Source organism: Peromyscus eremicus, chromosome 12, assembly GCF_949786415.1.
Source record: "Peromyscus eremicus chromosome 12, PerEre_H2_v1, whole genome shotgun sequence".
Lineage (NCBI taxonomy): Eukaryota > Metazoa > Chordata > Mammalia > Rodentia > Cricetidae > Peromyscus > Peromyscus eremicus.
The window spans coordinates 71499603-71519002 of record NC_081428.1 but is presented as its reverse complement, the minus strand read 5'-3'; the positions used below and the strand labels follow the sequence as shown (position 1 = coordinate 71519002).

Genomic DNA, 19400 nt, shown 5'->3' with positions numbered 1-19400 from the left:
AGGGAATATTTTTGACTCATGAGAAGTTACAAAAATAGTACATTTCTCGTGTCCCATTCACCCAGCTTCCAGCAGCGATAACACCTTACATAACATAGCGCCTGTCAAAACCCCAAGATGATGCTGGTAGAGGCCATTATGTGTTAACCCTTTGTTGTCTGTGTCTCAAGTTTCGCTGATAATAAAAGTGTATTAAGCTTAGTAGCTTCTGCTTATTGATTATTCTGTCCACAGGACTGCTTCCGAAGCCAGCAGGAATCTCCGATCCCTTCCTTACACTTCCTTGTCCTACCTCCCTGTTTGGCTGCGCTGTTGGCCACCTGTGCCTCAGAACTCACCATGAGGCTCTCACGATACTACATTTCTGGGTGTCTCATCTTCACTTTGGAACCTCTCAGCCCCGAGTCTCTGCATCTCACACTCTCGTCACAGCCATCTTGTGAGTGCTCATGCTTGTGGCTAGGGTTTAGATGCTGGGGGCTCCATGGTCTGTGGTCCAGAACAGGATCCAACGCTGAACTCAATTCTCCTTCAAACCCAGCCTTCCGCACTTCTTACAGAGCCTACTTTCCAACAGAAGAGTGTGTACTGTCTCCTTATCACCCAGTCCCCATCTAACACTGTGGGGGCAGACACTGAACCCTGGAAATAAATTGGCTGACTGGGTTGCAGAGGGTGCATCCCAGAAACAATGAGCTGATTTAGATTTGCTCAACAGCGACAGTGAAACACAGAAATCTCTGGGCATAGTGGCACATGCCTGTAGACTGAGTATGTGGGAGACTGGGGCAGGAGGATCAAGGATAGCCTGGACTACAAGGTGGGACGTTATCTCAACAAACCAAACCATTCAACCAACCAAAACCTTAAAATACATCTACTAGACTATGTGTCTGAAAGATCCTTAAAATTCCATGGAGCAGATTTTTAGCTAATGTATATTCTCTCTTCTTTTCTTCCCTCCCTCCCTCTCTCCTTCCTTCTCTCTCTAAATCCCTGCCTCCTCCTTCCTTTCCTTTCCCTTCCTTCCTTCCTTCCTTCCTTCCTTCCTTCCTTCCTTCCTTCCCCCTTTTCTTTCTCTCTGAGACAGGCTCTTACCATATGATTCTGGCTGGCTTTGAGCTCACTATGTAGACCCTGTTAAACTCAAACTCAGAGATATCTCCTGCCTCTGTCTCCCTTGCACTGGGATTAAAGGTGTGTGGCACCATGCTGGGCATATCCTGTCTCTTGATAAGGAAACTACAACAGAGCACTTTCCTCTGCTGACTTTTACCTTGGTTTTTAGCATCAAGAGAGACAAGTGCCCTTCACTGAAGAAGCTTTTGGGGTATATACTATATGTGATGAAGTTTTCACTAGAGATAAGAGTGACCCCAGCCAACAGCCACCATGTGAAATCTGGGAGGGCAGGTCTAGGCTTACTTTGTGGTTGGTAAACATTCCTCAAGAGTTTAACGGTTAAATTTTTGCTATTGACTTATTCTTGTAGTTTTCAGACTCATCAAGAGCTGAAGGTCTGGGTAGAGTCACCTTGTGGACACATGGTGGAAGGTGTCAAAACTCAGGGAGGGCCCCTCCCCCACCTCTGGACCCACACAGCCTACTCAGTTTCTCTGGGCAGCAGCTCTTCCTAGCCCAGACCATGCCCACCTCCCTGTCTGTCTTTCAACAAGTTTCTGTGAACATTCCTGACAAGATACATGTGACATTTATCAAATGATTTTCTAGAATTCCAGTAAGCATTCCATCTGTGTTCCTTTGAAGGACAGATTTTCTCCTGTCAGAAACAAAACAACCCCCAAACAAACAACCCAAAGCAAACATCCATATCTTGTGTGGCATGATTTGTACACTGCGGTGGAAGAATCCTTTTCTATACTATGAATATATATTACTCTCATTTACTAATAAAAAGCTGATTGGCCGATAGCTGGTCAGGAAGAGCTTGAGCTTGAGAGTCAGACTAGGAGAATTCTAGGAAGAGGAAGGGCAGAGTCAGGGAGTTGCCAGCAAACTTGGAGAAGAAAGATGAGAATGCCATACTGAGGAAACGTGCCAAGCCACGTTTTTAAACATAGATAAGAATTGTGGATTAATTTAAATGTAAGAGCTAGTTAGTAGTAAGCCTGAGCTATTGGCCGAGCATTTATTATTAATATAAGCCTCTGTGTGGTAATTTGGGAAGCAGCTGCCGAGTATTTAGGAACAGGTAGTTGGGACAGAAAATGTCCATTTACAGTACACCACTGCTATTACCCCCAATAAAGCTGGGACTGACTCCTGGGTTTAATTCCCAGGATATTTGCAGATACTCTTCTCTCTGCCTTTATCACTGTAACAAGTCTTTCTCTGTCCAGCCAGCTCTCAAATAATGACATGGAGACTTCTTATTAATTATGAAAGCTCAACCTATAGCTTAGACTTGTTCTTAAGTAGCTCTTACAACTTAAATTAACCCATTTCTATTAATCTATGGTTTGCCATGTGTTTTTTTTTCCTTTCTTTCATTCTGTATGCCCGACTCCCTCCTGTGTCTCATGGGTGTCTCCTCTGTGCCTTGATTATCTCCTCCTACTTTCTCTCTGTGCCTGGAAGTCCCATCTAAACCTCCTGCCTAGCTATTGGCCACTTAGCTCTTTATGAAATGAATCATAGCAATACATCTTCACCCAGTGTACAAATACCCCCACAGCACATCACTCTTGGTTTTTCCATTACTAAGTTTTGTGTAGCTTCTTATTCCAAAAGCCAACATTTACAATGTTGTTAGCTCAGCATGTGACTCCTAATCTGACAGTGTAATCTCTTGACAAATATATGAATCAGCAAGGGAGAGCTAAGCTGTCTTGGAAAAACAGTGTAAAGGACTCTGACCATGTTTGTCTCCTAGGGGATAGAGAAAAAAATCGAAGCTTGCTTTTACTCTGTTGAGAGGCTCTGTGCTGAGCACTGACCATAGCATATTCATTTTATGGGTTCAGACACTTTCCTGATGATGATTACAGCAAAATCACACTTCCATTCTAGAGAGAGTGGTGGGTATTGCAGGCCAGTGGAAGCAATGGTATTTCTGACAGCCTCCAGTCAGTGAGTGTTCTATGGGGCATGGACTGAAGGGGAGATGAAGTATGGACAAGGGCTGTTTTTCTGCAGCCAAAACCTCAAACGCATGGTTAGATGGAGGGTTTTGGCTCTCTCTCAAACATAAATTGCTGTCATTTGGACTCTGAGATACTGGAATGTCTAGGCCAGTGCTGTGTACTAGAAATATAGCATGTTTGTAACTTAGAAGTTTCTAGAAGCCACACAAAAAAGTAAAAAGAGACAGATGAAATTAATTTATGAATGTTTTAATTAATCCAATATACCCTAAATTTTATAATTTCTGTATATAAAAATTATTGATATATTTAAATTTTTTCCTTAGATCTCATTTTTTTGAAACATGTGTGGTTTTTTTTGTTTTGTTTTGTTTTGTTTTTTAACATTTACACACACCTTAAATTAGGCAAAGCATTTCAGGCACACAGTAACCACATGTGGCTTATGCTTGCCGTCCTAGACAGTGCAGGGTTAAGTCATACTAGCAACTTCTGGAGACAGAGACAGGAAAGACCACAGGGCAGATTATTTGAAATTTGGATTGTTTTTAAAATTTATGACAGATTAGGGAGTGGAAAAGATGTGGCTGGTATATCCAAGTCATATCTCAGTGAGTCCCACAATGACAGATTAGAACTCAGTGCTGAGAGAATCCAAGTTTGCAGGTATCTGTCTTGTTGACACCTTCCCCAGTGGACAGGAGGCTTGCCACTGTGGAACACTAATAACAATCAATAAGGTGGAGAATGGCGTGTAGGCTGGTGGGCCTCTGGCATCCAAAATAGGTTTCGCTGAGTCGAGGGATTAGCTGCTTCCCACTCTGGTAAGACTCACTGAAAGCAGAGCCTGTGAAGAGTTCCGAGTTACACAAGCTCCAGGAATTACTTCCTAGTCCCTAACTTCCTGTCACCGACACCTGGCCATCCCGACCTTTCAGCTGTTCCAAAAATAGAGAGCGGGGAGGAGGAAGCCAAAGAAGTCAGAGGAAATGATGTCCTGGATGACTCTGTTGAAGACCTCTTCCCGGGGGATGTTTGCAGATAGGAGGGTGATAAAACCAAATGGCTGAATCTTCATTGGTTTGGGCTCCTGCGTGGGTATACGGCAGCACTGAGCCACAGTGACTCCCAGGGCAGGCCAGGAGAGTCTGTCTTACTCAACCCTCTGTTTGCACCCAGGGGCACCATGGCCTTCAGTTTTATAGTTGCAAGGCAGCAGCCATTTGTTCAGTGGGCATGGCAAGCCCTTCTGCGAGGCAGACACTGCAGGCATCTCTTTGCCAGGGGAGTCTGCCTATATATTTAAGCATCATAGGAGGTAGAACCTGCTTGGTTTACACACCTACTTCTCTCACGAAGTTTGGGAAGTCAAATAGGAAGCAAGACCTTCTGCAAATGTCAGCCCCAGGCTCTGCCAGGGTTTCGCGTTAGGTACTTATTTTCTCAGGATTTTTACCTCCCAGCTTTTAAAGATCGAGAACACATACCCTGCAAACATTCTCTCGAGAAAGCTAAGGGCACATCAATGAGATAAAAAGTCCCATCTCCTTGCTCATCTACAATATGGCAATAAATATGCACAAACGAAAGGTATATGAAAAGAACTATGAAAAAGATATCCTTGGAATATTGCAGGCCAGCCTAGGGCAGGTGGGTAAACATGTTGGCCGCTGAGGGTGATGGTTTTCTGTTTGTGCTTCCTTGGAGGGCAATTAGCTTCTTTTCTTCCTACCCTCTTCTCTCCTTAGTTCCCTCCCTCCTTCACGACTTCCTCCCCTTTCCTCCCTGCCCCTCACCTTCCTCCTGAAAGAATGCATTAAACCATGATTCTTGGCTCTTACATTTATGGCCTGGGTATCTAGTTGAGGGGAGGCTGTCTACAGGACAACTGTGTGGAGACAGACAGGCAATGGGAACTGTGTTCCTTCCAGCCAGAGCTGGGTTAAGAGAGCGAAGGTGTGTTGAAGGTTCTGAAGGTAGCCATGCTTGTAACCTGCCAACCGGAAGCTCCAGGGCAGCCTAGCCCATCCTGCTGCTCAGCAATCAGTTCCGGCCGGCTGCTTTCACGGTGCCAGCATCCTCTCTTTTCTCATGTCCCTCTCTTTCATTACTTCAATTCTAATGTCTCTGTGCCAGACCCACTTCCTTTGTACGTTCTGCTCTGTGCTGTCTCCCTCTCTGAGGCCTTAGACAGGAACATCAGCATCAGAATGCTTCCAGGGGCTGGTTAAACATGCAGAATCACAGACCTCGCTGAGAGCCACGGAGTCAAATTACAAGTCAGACTCTGGTGCAGGGCGGGATTTCCCTTTAAAGATGGGCGCCGCAGAGCCGGCTCCCACTGGATTTGGAGACCTTCCCTCACTCCTGTTGCCTGTAGCTGTGTGAAGATGGAGGGGGCTGTGCAGAGGCCGGCAGCTAAGAGCACTGTATGCTGATCCCTAGCTCCACTCATACAAGGGCAACAACCACATCGGGCAACAGGATAATCCGACAGTGGGAGAATCAGGCTGGGTGCACCACAGCTACTCAGTCAACACCAGCAAGTTGCATGATGATTATGGCAGGGAAGAGATGCAAGGTTTGGTAAGGTTGATGCTGGGATGCCCATACTCTGGGAGCCTGGCAGAGGCAAGGGCACCCGCCTGTCTGGAGCTGAAGATATCTGGGCAGAGAAGGAGAGGGATCTGAGTATAAGAAAGGTGTGTGTGTGTGTGTGTGTGTGTGTGTGTGTGACTATACCTTCCCTGAAGATGGCCCTGAAAGAGGGCCTGGGAAAGTGTCCCTCTACCACAAGTGGGGAATCTGGGGGTTGGGGAGAGGCATAATCCAGTTAAGATGTAGGAACTCCTAGTGCATCACCTCCACACTCACAACGTCTTACCCTGGACCCACAATGCCTTGCCTGCTTCAGCCATAGCAAAGGGTGCTGGAGTAGGAGTGAGAAGGTGAAGGCAAATGCCTTCATCTGAGCCTGTTTCTTCACTCAGAAAATGGAAGAAACGGTGTTCTACCATGCGTCAGAAGAACAGAGACCAACAACACAGAAAAACACCGCAAATGTGGGAACACTTCACTCCTTTTGTAAACGTGAGCTACGGTTATTTTTTAGTCCCCTTCTCTCGCGTTGTTTTAGCCTTACTAAAAAGCAAAACTTCTTCCTTAAACCTGATATCTCTTTGAGCTATCTATTAGGCCCCATCTCCATCCCCACCCCCATTATCACCAACAGTCTCAAAAGAGGCACAAGAAAAAACAAGCGTAGGTATCTGGCATCAGACGATGGCCTGGAGGGTCTCATGTGCACATGACATTGGCCAAAACAATCCCAAAGACCAGGAGGCAGAAAGGAAGGGTGCTCAGACTGAAGGCTGACTGGAGATGGGTCGGGGGTGCTGGGAGGAGCCCTAAGCCTTCAGTATAACAGGATTAAGGAGTGTCGTGAAGGCTGGAATGCATGAGCCCACCACATACAGAGCACACAGCCTGAGGACCAGAGGGAGGAGAACCCTCCTACGGGTGGATGAAGCACTTTGGAGTGTGTGTGGGAGGGCTGGGAGGAGGGGTGTGAGCAGGAGGAAAGGAGTCTGAGTGTTGTCTACCAAGCCCGGCGGAGGCCTGTGGTCATTCCTCAGACCAGAATTCTCAAATCCTCACACTCCCACAAGGGATTCTTCCTGGCCTTAATTCTTGGTATTTGTTTCCTTTAATTGTTTCATATTATCTGAAGGATAGACACATTTTAAGAAAAATTCCAGTCTTTTCTTCTGTTAGTTAAAAGTCTAGGGGTAAGAATTTCTTCTACCGTCAAGGGGTAGAATGGCTATGATCAGGGTGGCCACAGCTATGTCAGATTTGAGGATGCTCAGACTCAAGTCAGGGCTAGGGACAAACAGAACGGGGCCCAGAGGGTCAATAGACACTTTTTGGTCATTCAGAAAAAGCAATCAATGAGCAACTTACCACACCAATGGAGAAGTAGTTGTTCATGATGTTATATGGGACCTGGTCTCCATTCCCCATCTCTTCCCTGGGGATGACCTCTAGACACCAACGGTCCAGCATCACCAAGGGGCTCTGTTCAATTTCCTTCAGGATCTTCGTCAAGCTGCCCCCTTCGTAACCTGTGGACAAGGGCATGGAGTGTACCACCAGGGTGAAGTTGTTGCTTATGCAGGGCAAGAGACTCTTTAGGCATTTGTGACTAGAAGACTTCTGGGTGTCTCTGGGCTGGAGACACTCATGTTCTCTGAGTCAGGGAGAAGGGGAGGACAGTAAGGAGTAACTAACAAGAGTTGGGGGGGGGAGGTGAGTTGAAAGCCCGAGAGCAATGGATGGAATAGGTGTTAGCTAGAGGCAGGCATGGCTCTGGAGCTGAAGCAAGCCCCAGAGAAAGGTGACCTGATGAATGAAGTTATGTCATTTGCAGGAAATGGATAGAACCAAGGGTTATCATGTTAAGTGAAACAAGCTAGACCTATTTAGGTCTACATTTTAGAAAAGGTATTATTTTCTTTCATATGTAGAATAGAGATCAAACACATGTTTACATATATCTCAATATGTATCTATCATCCACCCATCTCCCCATCTGTTATCTATCTGTCCATCCATCCATCTATATATCTACCTATCATCCACCCACCCACCCACCTGACTTGAAGGCAGAAGGTGGACTATTGGAGAAGGAAGTGGGTAATAGGATGTGGAGCAGGAGAAGATATTAGTGTTAGATATGATGAAAGAAGAGGATAAACATATATGAGAAAGGCTTAACAAAATGCATTATTTTATACAGCAAATATACCACTAGTTGGAAGAAAGAAAAAGGAAGAAGAGAAGGAAAGGAGGGAGGGGGAAGACTGGTCAGCTGCAGGGCTGGGTAGTTGTGTGGAAGGCAGTGGATCTGGCCCAAGACTGTATTGTGTGGTGATAGGGCATCCTGGTGTGATGACTTCTTCTGTCTCATCCTCCACAAAAGAGCCCGGGTACCGGTGTCCTGGCCTGGTCTGGTATCAACCCTTAATGGATCAACCCCTTCCCCTGGTGGAGCTGGGCTTTGTGCTCTGCCACAAGCCGCACGCCCAGCTGCATTAGCTGCCGTTTGCAACGTCCTTGACCCTTGCTCTAAAAGCTGTCACCACTCCGTGTTCCACTTAGGGGAATTTCAAAATGAAAGCCCATAGCCCCGGGGGGGCCTGATAATCCAGACGTCCCTAGTGTCTCACGAGTAATTGGTGATGCAGTATTTCAGTCTGCATTCTGAATCCATGTATCAGGCGAGCAGACAGGCGGGGCTGGAAGAGATTTGTCTTTATCCTACAGTTGGCCATGTCCTGCTGGAGGAGGCAGGCTCTCAGCTGATGGCTTCTGGACTATAGTCAAACCTGAAGAGCCTAAGCAGGATCCTGGAACCCAGAGGAGGGGGCTCCTGTTCCAGACCCAGCACGGAATGGCAGGATCATGGATCAGAAATGACTGTTGTTGACTGTCATCCTGTGGGAACTGACCCGTAAAAGGTAAGTCTGCCTAGCTCTGAACAGCACCCCCCCAGCCGCACTCCCCCACCCCCCCCACGCCCCGCTGAAAACCCAAATGCTTGGCTAAGTGTGACCTCAGAGGCATGCAGACTCACCTCCTCCCCAGCGGAGACATCTCGCCAGGTCATTCCCCGTTCCAAGAGGCAGGACAGCCACTGGTGGATGTTTTGTGAAGTTGGCCTTATCTGCAACCCACATGCAGGAACAGACATGCCTCGTGGTTACAGATGGCTGCATTAGCTTATAATCCCCACCTGTTGCTTGCCTCCCCCTGCCCCGCCCCCCACTGTAATCACCGAATCCTTCTGCAATGGGGAACACACCACTTGTTGAGGCCATCCACAATATTTGCAATGGGTTAGTCGCTACAAGTTTGCTGAAGTTGCCCATCAATTCTTCATATTGAGCTAAATCGTTCTCCCTAGAATTTGCACCGATTTATCCTCAACATGTCTCAATTCTGTTCTTCAAGGTGACAGCACACGTGGCCAGAGCATTGGCTCATGTGATTTTAATACTCAATGATGACCAACATTTGTTTCCATTTATTGCCCACAGCCACCTAGCAAAGACGGAGGTTTATGGAGGAGAAGTGATTCCAGTCCATCCTGCTGTCTTCAGGGGCGAGGCAGGGCATAGTGAAGGAGGTGTGCCTGGCGGTGGGGGATGGTGGGGTCTCTGGAAAACTGACAAAGCTCACTGAAAGCCACTTATATTTTAATGCTTTAAGAAACAACACCGTGCTAAAGTAGGGGAGCCTCCAGGTGTTACCTGACACCTACATACCCAGTTTATTATCTCATGACTCCTGCTGCTTTTTTTCCTTCATGGTTGTGCTGGAGCATTACCAGAACAGAGAAAAATCACAGTCAACTGTGCTTTCGTCTGCCTGTAGTCTTCAGCATGTTGGCAGGGCAGGGAAGGTTGGAGGGGGAGGTACAGGTACTGGTTGGCTTTTGAAGGGGGCATGTACACAGACCCTGCCCTACAAGGTGCTCAGCACAGTAGCCATGAGTAGGGGTTAGGGAGGGCTGCGGGGATCAGTGCGGGGAGCTCAAACTGGGGCTTCCCTGGCAGGGCAGAGTTCAGAGGCAGGACCAGTTGCCTGACCTGTGCCCGACATGGCTGATCTTGGGGCTGAGATGACCACTGATGGGCTGAGGTGGAAAATGGAGTGATGCCATGAACTCTGATTGTTCCTGACATGTGACTGGAGTCTCCCATTGTCTGGAGGGCACCTGTTTCTTTGTCTGTCCCTTCTCCTGTGGTTGACACCTTGACAGGTTAGCCGTCCTTACAGCACTGAGCCCAGAGATCTGCATGCCATCCTAATTTTCCCTTTTTCCTCAACCCCATTCACCCGCACAGCACTGCCTAGGAGCCGTCTCCAGAAGAGATTTCCCAACAACCTCCTCTCTGCATCCCCACGGAGACACTGAGTGAGTGCGGGGCTGACTCCTCTACACTGCTCTGGTTCCACAGCCTCCTTTTCTCTTCCCACCTCCAAGTCCACCCTCCCAGTGTGTTCTCCACATTCTGCCCGGGAGGGCAGTGCCTGGGCCCAGACCCTGTGTGTTAGTGCTCTGCTTTACCAAAGTTGTGGCTTCCTCAGCATACTTAGGCCTCAGGATCGAGGCTTTGCCTTTCTACCCAGCCTTCACTTTCGGCACACCCGGCTTCCCACCCTACCAGGAAACCATCCCAAAGTGTTCTCAGTCCTAACACTTGTGCTTCTCAGCACAGAAGCCCGACTCTTGTCACCTGGGTCTGCACTTGGTGACTCTTCTATGCTTCGGGAGCCTCAGGGGTGGTGACCGTAGCATATTCTCTTGTAACGGCTCACTGGTTTGTTCCCCAAATGGACTGTAACTTCCGGGGAGAGTGTGTTTCATTTGCCATGGCATCTCTACTTGGACCCACTGAGACCTGCCATATGCCAGAAGTGGTGGGAGGTGGCCCTGGCCAGGCGCTCATGGTGCCTACAGTCTGCAGTGGAGACATGGCTCACCGAGGTCTTTGCACACATAATGTACGATTGTACCTTTTTACTGGAAAGGGAAGGGGAATGGTCCTGTTACAAGGTGACTGTGGCTGGCTGGTATGTAGGAGAGCCCCCCAGCCTCCAAAGAAGCTATACTTCGGTTGAGGCTGGGGAGCACTCTAGACGGGAGGATCATTTGGACAAGGCTCTGCGTGGGGAGAAAGACTGCCACATTTGAGGGTCTGAGAGCAGGGCTGGGTGGCTGGAACCCCATCCCACCCCACCCAGAAAAGGAGAGAAGGGAGAGCAATGAGTCAGCTCCCTCAGCCCGGCAGGTCATTAGAAGAGTCTCTATCATTTTCTGAGGAACCATAGGAAGCTTTGGGTGTCTTATGCACACCACAAACCCGCTGATGTTAGAGTGTTATGGTTGTAGCGGGAGGTGGGAGGAGAATCTCAGTGGGGTGGTGGAGATCACGGCACAAGCGCTCAAATGGCGAAGGAAGAAAGGAGCTCGCTACACGGTTACCTCTTTCCTCCCTGTTTCTCTTTGAACCACTAACCTGGTGAAAAAGCATAACATCCCTTTTATCTCACATCTCCCTCTTTTCTGAGCTATATCTGTCTCCAATGTTCTCTGCAGCGGAATTGTGTGTAGTGTTTCTCCAAGGGCTGTTTCTTCCTCTCTAGGAGCGGGACTAAGGGGACTGTGCGAAGAGCCTGAGACTGCAGCCATGAGCTGCCTCTCCTCCTAGGGCTGGGTGGAAGAGTCTTTCCTCTTCCCACAAACTTCAGAGCCCACAGTGGCAGCAGAGTGCTGTGTGTGTGTGTGTGTGTGTGTGTAGATGTGTATGATGTGTGTATATGTATATATCTGGGATATGTGTGTATGTGTCTGATGTATATGTGTCTGATGTGTGAATGAGCGATGTGTATGAGGTTTATGTGTATGGTGTGTGTGTATATATATATATATATCTGGCGTGTGTGTGTGTAATATATATATATATGTCTGATGTGTGTGTGAGCAATGTGTATGTGTATGACGTGTATGTGTGAGCGATGTGTATATGTATGTGTATAATGTGTATATGTGTATGTATATATCTGGTGTGTGTGTATGTGTGTATGTATATATCTGTGGTGTGTGTGTGTGTATGTGTATGATGTGTATCTGTGTATGTATATATCTGGTGTATGTGTGTGTGTATGTGTGTATGTATATATCTGGTGTGTGTGTGTGTGTGTGTGTGTGTGTGTGTATGATGTGTATCTGTGTATGTATATATCTGTTGTGTGTGTGTGTGTATGTGTGTATGTATATATCTGGGGTGTATGTGTGTGTGTGTGTGTGTGTGTGTATGATGTGTATGTGTGTATGTATATATCTGGTGTATGTGTGTGTGTATGTGTGTATGTATATATCTGGGGTGTATGTGTGTGTGTGTGTGTGTGTGTATGATGTGTATGTGTGTATGTATATATCTGGTGTATGTGTGTGTGTATGTGTGTATGTATATATCTGGGGTGTATGTGTGTGTGTGTGTGTGTGTGTGTGTGTATGATGTGTATGTGTGTATGTATATATCTGGTGTATGTGTGTGTGTATGTGTGTATGTATATATCTGGTATGTGTGTGTGTGTGTGTATGTGTGTGTATGATGTGTATGTGTGTATGTATATATCTGGGGTGTATGTGTATGTGTGTGTGTGTGTGTGTATGATGTGTATGTGTGTATGTATATATCTGGTGTGTGTGTGTGTGTGTGTGTATGATGTGTATGTGTGTATGTATATATCTGTGGTGTGTGTGTATGATGTGTATGTGTGTATGTATATATCTGGTATGTGTGTGTGTGTGTGTGTGTATGTGTATGATGTGTATGTGTGTATGTATATATCTGGTGTGTGCATGTGAACCAAAGCCCGGCTGTAGGGGAGCAGCAGGTAGCTGGTGTGCCTTCTCCCCTTCCACTCCGGAGGCCTCACCTTCCCTGCCTGACTTGGCTGGGGTCTAACTCTGGCCAACCTTGATTCTTCTCATCCTTTCACCAGCTGTGTCCGGATGTCAGCAGACCTTGCTGCCTCTGTCCCCTAAAGACATACATTGCACCCTTCTCCCATCTTCCTGTTTCCGCTGTGGCTCAGCCCCGGTCACCTCTCACTTGGGTCACCGTGGGAGCCTCCTAACTGGTTTCCTTGCTTCTGCTCTGTCTCTTAGCCTGCCACGTTCCTTCTTTGCTTAAAACCACCTGATGTCTTGGGACTGTCCCACTCTAAAAGCCATGTTCTACCTAACGCTTTACCTACCCATGTGACCCAGACCCTCATTCCCTCTGCTTCAACCTCTGTAAGGCTTCCTATGTGTACTCTGCTCTTAGCCACGCTGGTCTGCCTTCAGCAACCCGACCTGTTCCTACCTTAGGGCCTTGGCCCTTGCTGTTTCTTTTGTCTGGACTGTCCTCTTAGACACCCACACAGCTCAATTCTCCAGTTCTTGCAAATAGCATCACTTCGTACCCTGTGAGGTCTTCCCTATTCCTAGATTGCAACCCCACTCCACTCCTAGACTTCCTTTGTTCCTCCCTTCTTATATTTTTACTGCCCTCTGATGCTCTGTATTTCTTCGTTACCTGGTTCTTGCCTCTAGAAACAGCCTCTGCTAGGACAGTAATTTAGCCTCTTTGTTCATTGGTGGCATCTCTAGTGACTCCAAGAGGGCTTGGCTCATAGGGATTTGAAGCAGCATTTGTGTGATGCCTGATGGAAGGCATGGAGCAGCCCTGGGTTCGTGGCTTGGGTCCTGCCCTTCTGACTCTGGTGCTCTCCCACCCCAGTGCCTCTGTTGGCAGCTTTCCTGTCTTTCTGTTCTCTACGGCAGAATTTACCTGGGTTCTGCTTGGGTTTGGTCTTGACTATACACCATCACCCAATTTCACAGATAATCTCCATCACTTTCTGGATCGGGGCAGGGCTAGGCTAGACCTCAGGCTCCACCCCTCCAGCCTGCTCCCCTGCCTTTTCCAGGTAGGACACAGCCCAGCGTGGTCTTTCTCTGCTTGCACTGATCTGCATTTTCCAGATACATTTTCTGGACTCGTGCTCCAGGCATTCACCTCCAGCTGATTTGCCGTGGACTGTGACCCATGCTTACTTAGCTCCTTGGCCTTTACTCATCACGTGGCTCTGTCTGGATCTCTAGTCCTGCTTCAGATATATCTTGTTTTGCTACTGCCCAGCTCTGTCTGTGGCAGATTTTTCTTTTTTTAAGACAAAGCTTATAATAAAACTTTCCAGTACCCCTCCCCCAATATAATCAAGTATGATTACATGAAGGGGTGGGCACCCGGATAGATAAAGAATGGATGGCTTCATTCCTTCTTTAGTTCGTTGCTTTCTGCTGACTTTAAATTTATCCACCATAAATAAGTAAAGGCCTTCCTGGCCATCCTTACCAATGCAATCCAAAATCCAGCCAACTGTCCCATCTCCGCCACAGGCAAGTACACGGAAGTCTGGGGTATCATGGAAAAAGTTCAATCTGCAAAGAAGAAAGACCACAGGAGTCTTGTCATTAGGTTGGGACTAACATTTGATGTGTGTGTGTGTGTGTGTGTGTGTGTGTGTGTGTGTGTGTGTGTGGTGTGGTGTGGTGTCGGGGATGGAACCTTAGTTTCCAGCATATGAAGCAAACTGTCAGTGAGCTACATTCCAGCCTTAACACTTGATGCTTCTGAGTCAGTGTCTCCATGCTCCCTGGAATTGGGGAAAGATCTTGATTCTTTTGGGGTTGCGTCACTTACCATTCTGAATCCAGAATTTCCTATGCAGTGCTACTGAGTATGGAGAAAAATCAATGGTATGATGTTGTGTGTGTGTGTGTGGGGGGGGGGTGGGTGGGTGGATGTGTGCACCAATATCCTAATAGAAAGAGAATCTGATCCAACATTCAACATAAATAGAAAACATTTTTGAGAATTTCTCAACTATTTGAGGAATTCAGTTTTTACATTTTGGCACCAATTTAGATAATCCCTAATATTTTGATTCCTTTCAGGCTCTCCTGACTGCTGTCTTTGTAACCACTTCTTTAAGAGAGAAGCACTTAATTATCTGGGTCTTCATTTTCTCTTCTGTGGGCCCCCTGCCAAGGGGAACAAGACCCCATTTTTCCCAGGAGCCTGAGTCCTATAGAGCAGGATCTGGGGCCCACGGACCTCCAATGGGTCTGTGGCTAGAATTCAGTGTCATGAAAAATTACATTAATATCTTCTCTAATCTCGAATGGAAACTTAGCATTTCTTTCCATTATGAACGTAGGCAACAGACCGCAGAGGCTTCGACAGCACCTGTGACCGTCAAATTGGGCAGCACAGCTATTCCAGGGCCTCCTTACAGCTGAAGCGTAAGCTGAACGCTGTCATTTCTGTAGCTTGTGGCTTTCAGCTCACAGTCACTATTTAACCCAACTATGGATATTGCTGTTTCATATGTTGACGGAACATATTCATTTACATACCACAAGTTTGTCTTTTAGTGTTTGATAACTACTTCTCAACATAATTAGTTTCCTTGGAAATACCGTATTATTTCATATTCTGCATTAGAAAATTCTGTTTAGTCCACCAGATTGCAGCAGGAGTTCCTGGCAGAAGACGTCAAGAAGCGCTGCCTTAGAGAAAACGGGACACGTGGACACCTGGAGGTACAATTTAGGGACCTCAAGGCCTGCACATCTCTCTTCCCAGCCAGGGGGTCTTAGAAGACCCCGGGTGCTCTGAGCACCGATGCCAGTGTTGGCAAAGTCATTATCCTCTCTCACTTCCCTTGCAGACCCCTGCTCTCTTCAGGCAGTGCATTCTAAATGGAGGCTCCCTTCAGCGGGACCGCCTGTCTGCCCACACATGAACACGCACACTGAAGATACCCTGTAGCCACCAGACCACAAGCTTGTCATTCACAGGAAGAAGGATTGAAGGCTGAGAAGGCTGTGTTCTTGAAATACCCACCGAGAGAGGGACCGAAAAGGCACTTGATGTTTTAGCACACTGCAGTGCTATCCAGCAGTCACTGGCAGACACGTGACCATGACACCAACTGCAGGAGCCTTACTGACGTCTGAGTAAGTTTTACAGATAGGTGAATGTGCACCTGTGTGTCTTTCTCCTTTTAACTGGGTCTTATGCTTCCACTTCTATAAATAACCCCTGTGTCAAACAACCAAAAGACAGGGACAGGTTCCATTTATAGGCACCTTACTCCAGCCCCTGGGAGGGAACCTCACTGAATCTAGAGTAGAAATGCAGGTCAGGCAGTGTGAAAGCCCGGACCAGCAGATGGCGCCAGAGCACCAGCTCTGACTGGGTAGATGCCTTCAAGCCCACTGAGGTGACAATTTCTGATGAAGACGGCAAGCTCTGCCCACCAGACCTTCAGTCAAGCCACAGAGGCCCTGCCCCCTCTAGAGAGCAGGCAGGTGGGGGAGGGATCAGGGCTGTGTAATCACTACAAAATTGGACGATTCAGGAAAAGAATGGTTTTGTTGACTGAAATGCGCCCATAGCAGAACACGTGGCAGACTCTGAGTCACTGTGTCAATCTACAGAGAGATGGCATTAAGAGTGCCATGGAGATACCAGGTAACAGCCTTGCAAATAAGTTCAAATAAGCCACCAGCCGGACCTCCCTGCCAGTCCAGTGACTGGCTCATAGATTCCCTCCTCCAGTGACATGGAGCATGGGGCCACTTCCCAAACAATAACCAGGGCCAAGGGACAGCAGATGGTAGGCAGAAAAAGTCAAGAGTCAGAGCTTTAAAAGGTGACAAAGGAGGGCGTTTTCTTCAGAGACCAAAGCAGGCCAGAGAGAAGACTGATGTGCATACCCTGGAGTAGGCCCCCCGTTGTCCAGGTTGAAAACTTGTTTGGGGTTGAGCAGGTAGTGGAACTTCCGAAGAATCCTGTAGGGGAAAGAAAGGAGTGACAGAGAAGGACAATGGTACCACAGAAGTCACCTGGGGGCGAATACCGTTGGACCCATCTGTGGTGAGATCCAGCAGGCGCTTAAACCTAAGAGGGGGAACGTTGCATGCACACCCCGATATCCCAGTGCACCTGGCATCCCCACAACCTTACCTCTGGCCCAAAGCTGCCCCACCATCTGACTCCAGCCCCACCCCAGGAACTGCTTATTGTAGCAGCGATGACAGAGGAGCCCAGAGCACAGGGCTGTTGTTCCCATGCTGCCTCCCCATTAGAGACCTCTGGATATTGTGTGGTTTGGGTAGGTGAGTCTGCCCTTTGCAGACTGTCCAGAGGTGCTGGGGGGCCCGAGGGAGAGGTCTGGTGTCCTCATAAGAGTACATGCAGGAGGAGGTGGGGCCGGGAGACTGAGAGCAATGACTGTATCTGGCCTCGGTTTCTGGGCTCTAGCTTGGGACCGCTAGGTCAGTTTAGGAGACATGTTGCCTCTTGGACCGAGGTGGGGTCCTCACAGTACTTGCTTGAGCCCTACCTAATGTTATTTCTCTAAACCTGATTCCTGCTCTCCATCCATCTGCTCATTTCCCAGACTGTGCAGGCCTAGGAGGCAGAGGGTTCTGACTGTACCCATTTCTCCTCCCACTCTGCTGAGCTTACTCCAGCTTCACCCAAACCCTGCATTTCCCTCACTGTTAAGGTGGGGTTCGGGATAGGCTGGGAGGCCCTAATCAGGTGAGTCTCACCAAGTCTTTTAAACCAAGAAAAGACTTGGGGCGGGGCAGGAAGGAACAGACCCCTCAGAACTTGACTCTGGCAGCCTTCACAGGGGCTCATGTGGTAGGTCCCCTGCTAAGCACTAGGTCTGTTCTAATCCTTAAGGTAACCCTATGAGAGGTGATATCACTGCCATCTATGTCACAGAGGAGGAAACTGAGGCATGGGGAATTAACGCACCTGGGTCACTTGATGAAGTGGCAAGTGGCCATGAGCCCAGGTTTCCTTGATCACACAGTCTACTTTGTTGGGGTTGAGGGGGAAGAAGGGGTTCAGGACGGGCTGTTTTAGCATTTCTATTTTGTTGTTTTTATTTTTCAAGACAAGGTCTCTCTATGTAGCCCTGGCTCTCGATTTATAGACCAGGCTGGCCTCGAACTCAAAGAGATCTGCCTGCCTCCTGCCTCCTGAGTGCTGAGATTAAAGATGTGTGCCACTACACCCAGCTGCCTTTCTATTTTGAAACAAAAGAGGACATACCTTTCTCCTTGTCTCCCTCCACTTTTGGGGTTCACCAAGACCAGCAGGGGGTGAGTTCCTGGGCTAGGGATGATCTTATACTTAAAAATGAGAAGAAAAAAAAATGAGCATTATTCAGCAGCAGTAGGATGATGTTGAGAGAGTGTTGGAAGGTGGATGGGAAGCCGGCCCAGGCAGGGAAGGAGGGGGGGCTATTTGTCTGCTGGCTGAGCTTTCTGAGGGAGAAAAACAGCTGTTCCCAGCTTGAGAGACTTTTAAGGGGGTTAATGGCAATGAGAGTTGAAGCTTGGCATCAGGGATAGGCCAGTGGCACCAGCTTCAAATTATGTAATTGTGTGGCAGTATGCCCATGGCCACAGGTCAAAATTTGTGAGGGACATGGTGAAACAGACTGGGGGTACATCCACCAAGTCACATGCACCATGAGCATTCAGGCCCCAGCACCTTCCAAATCCACATATCCTGACCCAGTTTTCCTCCTAAGCTCACATTTCTCACTATCCAGTGGATGCCTCACCATTGGTACCGCACCCATCATGCCCAGACAGACTGTGTTTCGCATAAAGCTGGTCCTCCCGACTGGTGTCCTGCTCCTGTTAAAGGTGTGGTTACTCAACTGGGCATCCAGTGGGGAGAGCCTGGCCTTCCAAGTCCTTCCCTAGATCTTCCCTGGCTGCCTTCATGGTTCCCATGCTGTTGAGGACTTTCCTACCCGAAACTGTATGCTCCACACCCCCACCCCAGTTCCTTTCTGGGAGACCATATCAAACATGCTGCCCCCGCTAACACACCTGTAATGACACCCCGTTGCTCTCGGGATCAAATCCAAATCTCTAAGCCTGGCATCAAGGCCTTCCCAGCCTCGCCCCTTTCTTCTGCTCTCTCCTCATTCCTCCCGTCCCCCCAGCGACAGGCCCCAAAGCCTGCTGCCTGCCTCCAGTGAGTGTGTCTAACTAGGCCCATGCTCACACGCCTTTGCTCTTGTCCCACGGCTTGAAATGCTCTCTCCTTGGTAACCTCTTAAAGAAATCCAGAAAAACCCAGGACTCAGTTCTGGAGTCCTTGCCTCTGGGACATTGCCCTCAGCCACTCCAACTAAAACTACTGTGACATGAAATATGCAGCATCCCCTGGAGCCTTTATATTTGTCTCTTTGCATTTATTTTTTGTCTTTCATTTTCTGGGAAAATCTCAAGCCATCAAGTAGATCAGAAAAGACGAGGAGCAGGAGTGGAGCTTCCACGGGCCCCACGGTGCCTGACACAGGAGTGCGCCCTCGGTCAATGTTTTGTGGATTCAGCTGAATGATATTCCCACATAGAGATGCAGCTTGGCTTCGTGCTCAATATTTAATGCCTGCATTTGTTAGTTTTAAACTTCACAGCCATCTATCACAACATGACAGGTTTGCAAAGTGCAATTATTATTGTTCATGATTTCAAAGAGTTCTCTTGTCTTCTAGGGTAGTTGCATGATACTGAGAAGCCTCTTGGAGCCAGGCGAGTAAGCCCTTAAGTCTGGGGGGTGATATTCAAAGTGC

The 19400-nt window shown here is 48.0% G+C and overlaps 1 protein-coding gene across 1 annotated transcript in view; it reads right to left on the bottom strand.

Moving 5' to 3' along the window:
* The window catches only part of Dgkg (diacylglycerol kinase gamma), a 198541-nt gene that overhangs the window by 81490 nt on the left and 97651 nt on the right, over window positions 1-19400 (bottom strand). The window contains exons 15-19 of the mRNA XM_059277313.1: window positions 17861-17940; window positions 16510-16584; window positions 14081-14166; window positions 8740-8829; window positions 7068-7228 (exon numbers count right to left, since the gene is read on the bottom strand). Of these exons, the coding sequence (XP_059133296.1) occupies window positions 7068-7228; window positions 8740-8829; window positions 14081-14166; window positions 16510-16584; window positions 17861-17940 (492 nt within the window). The remainder of the gene's footprint in view (window positions 1-7067; window positions 7229-8739; window positions 8830-14080; window positions 14167-16509; window positions 16585-17860; window positions 17941-19400) is intronic.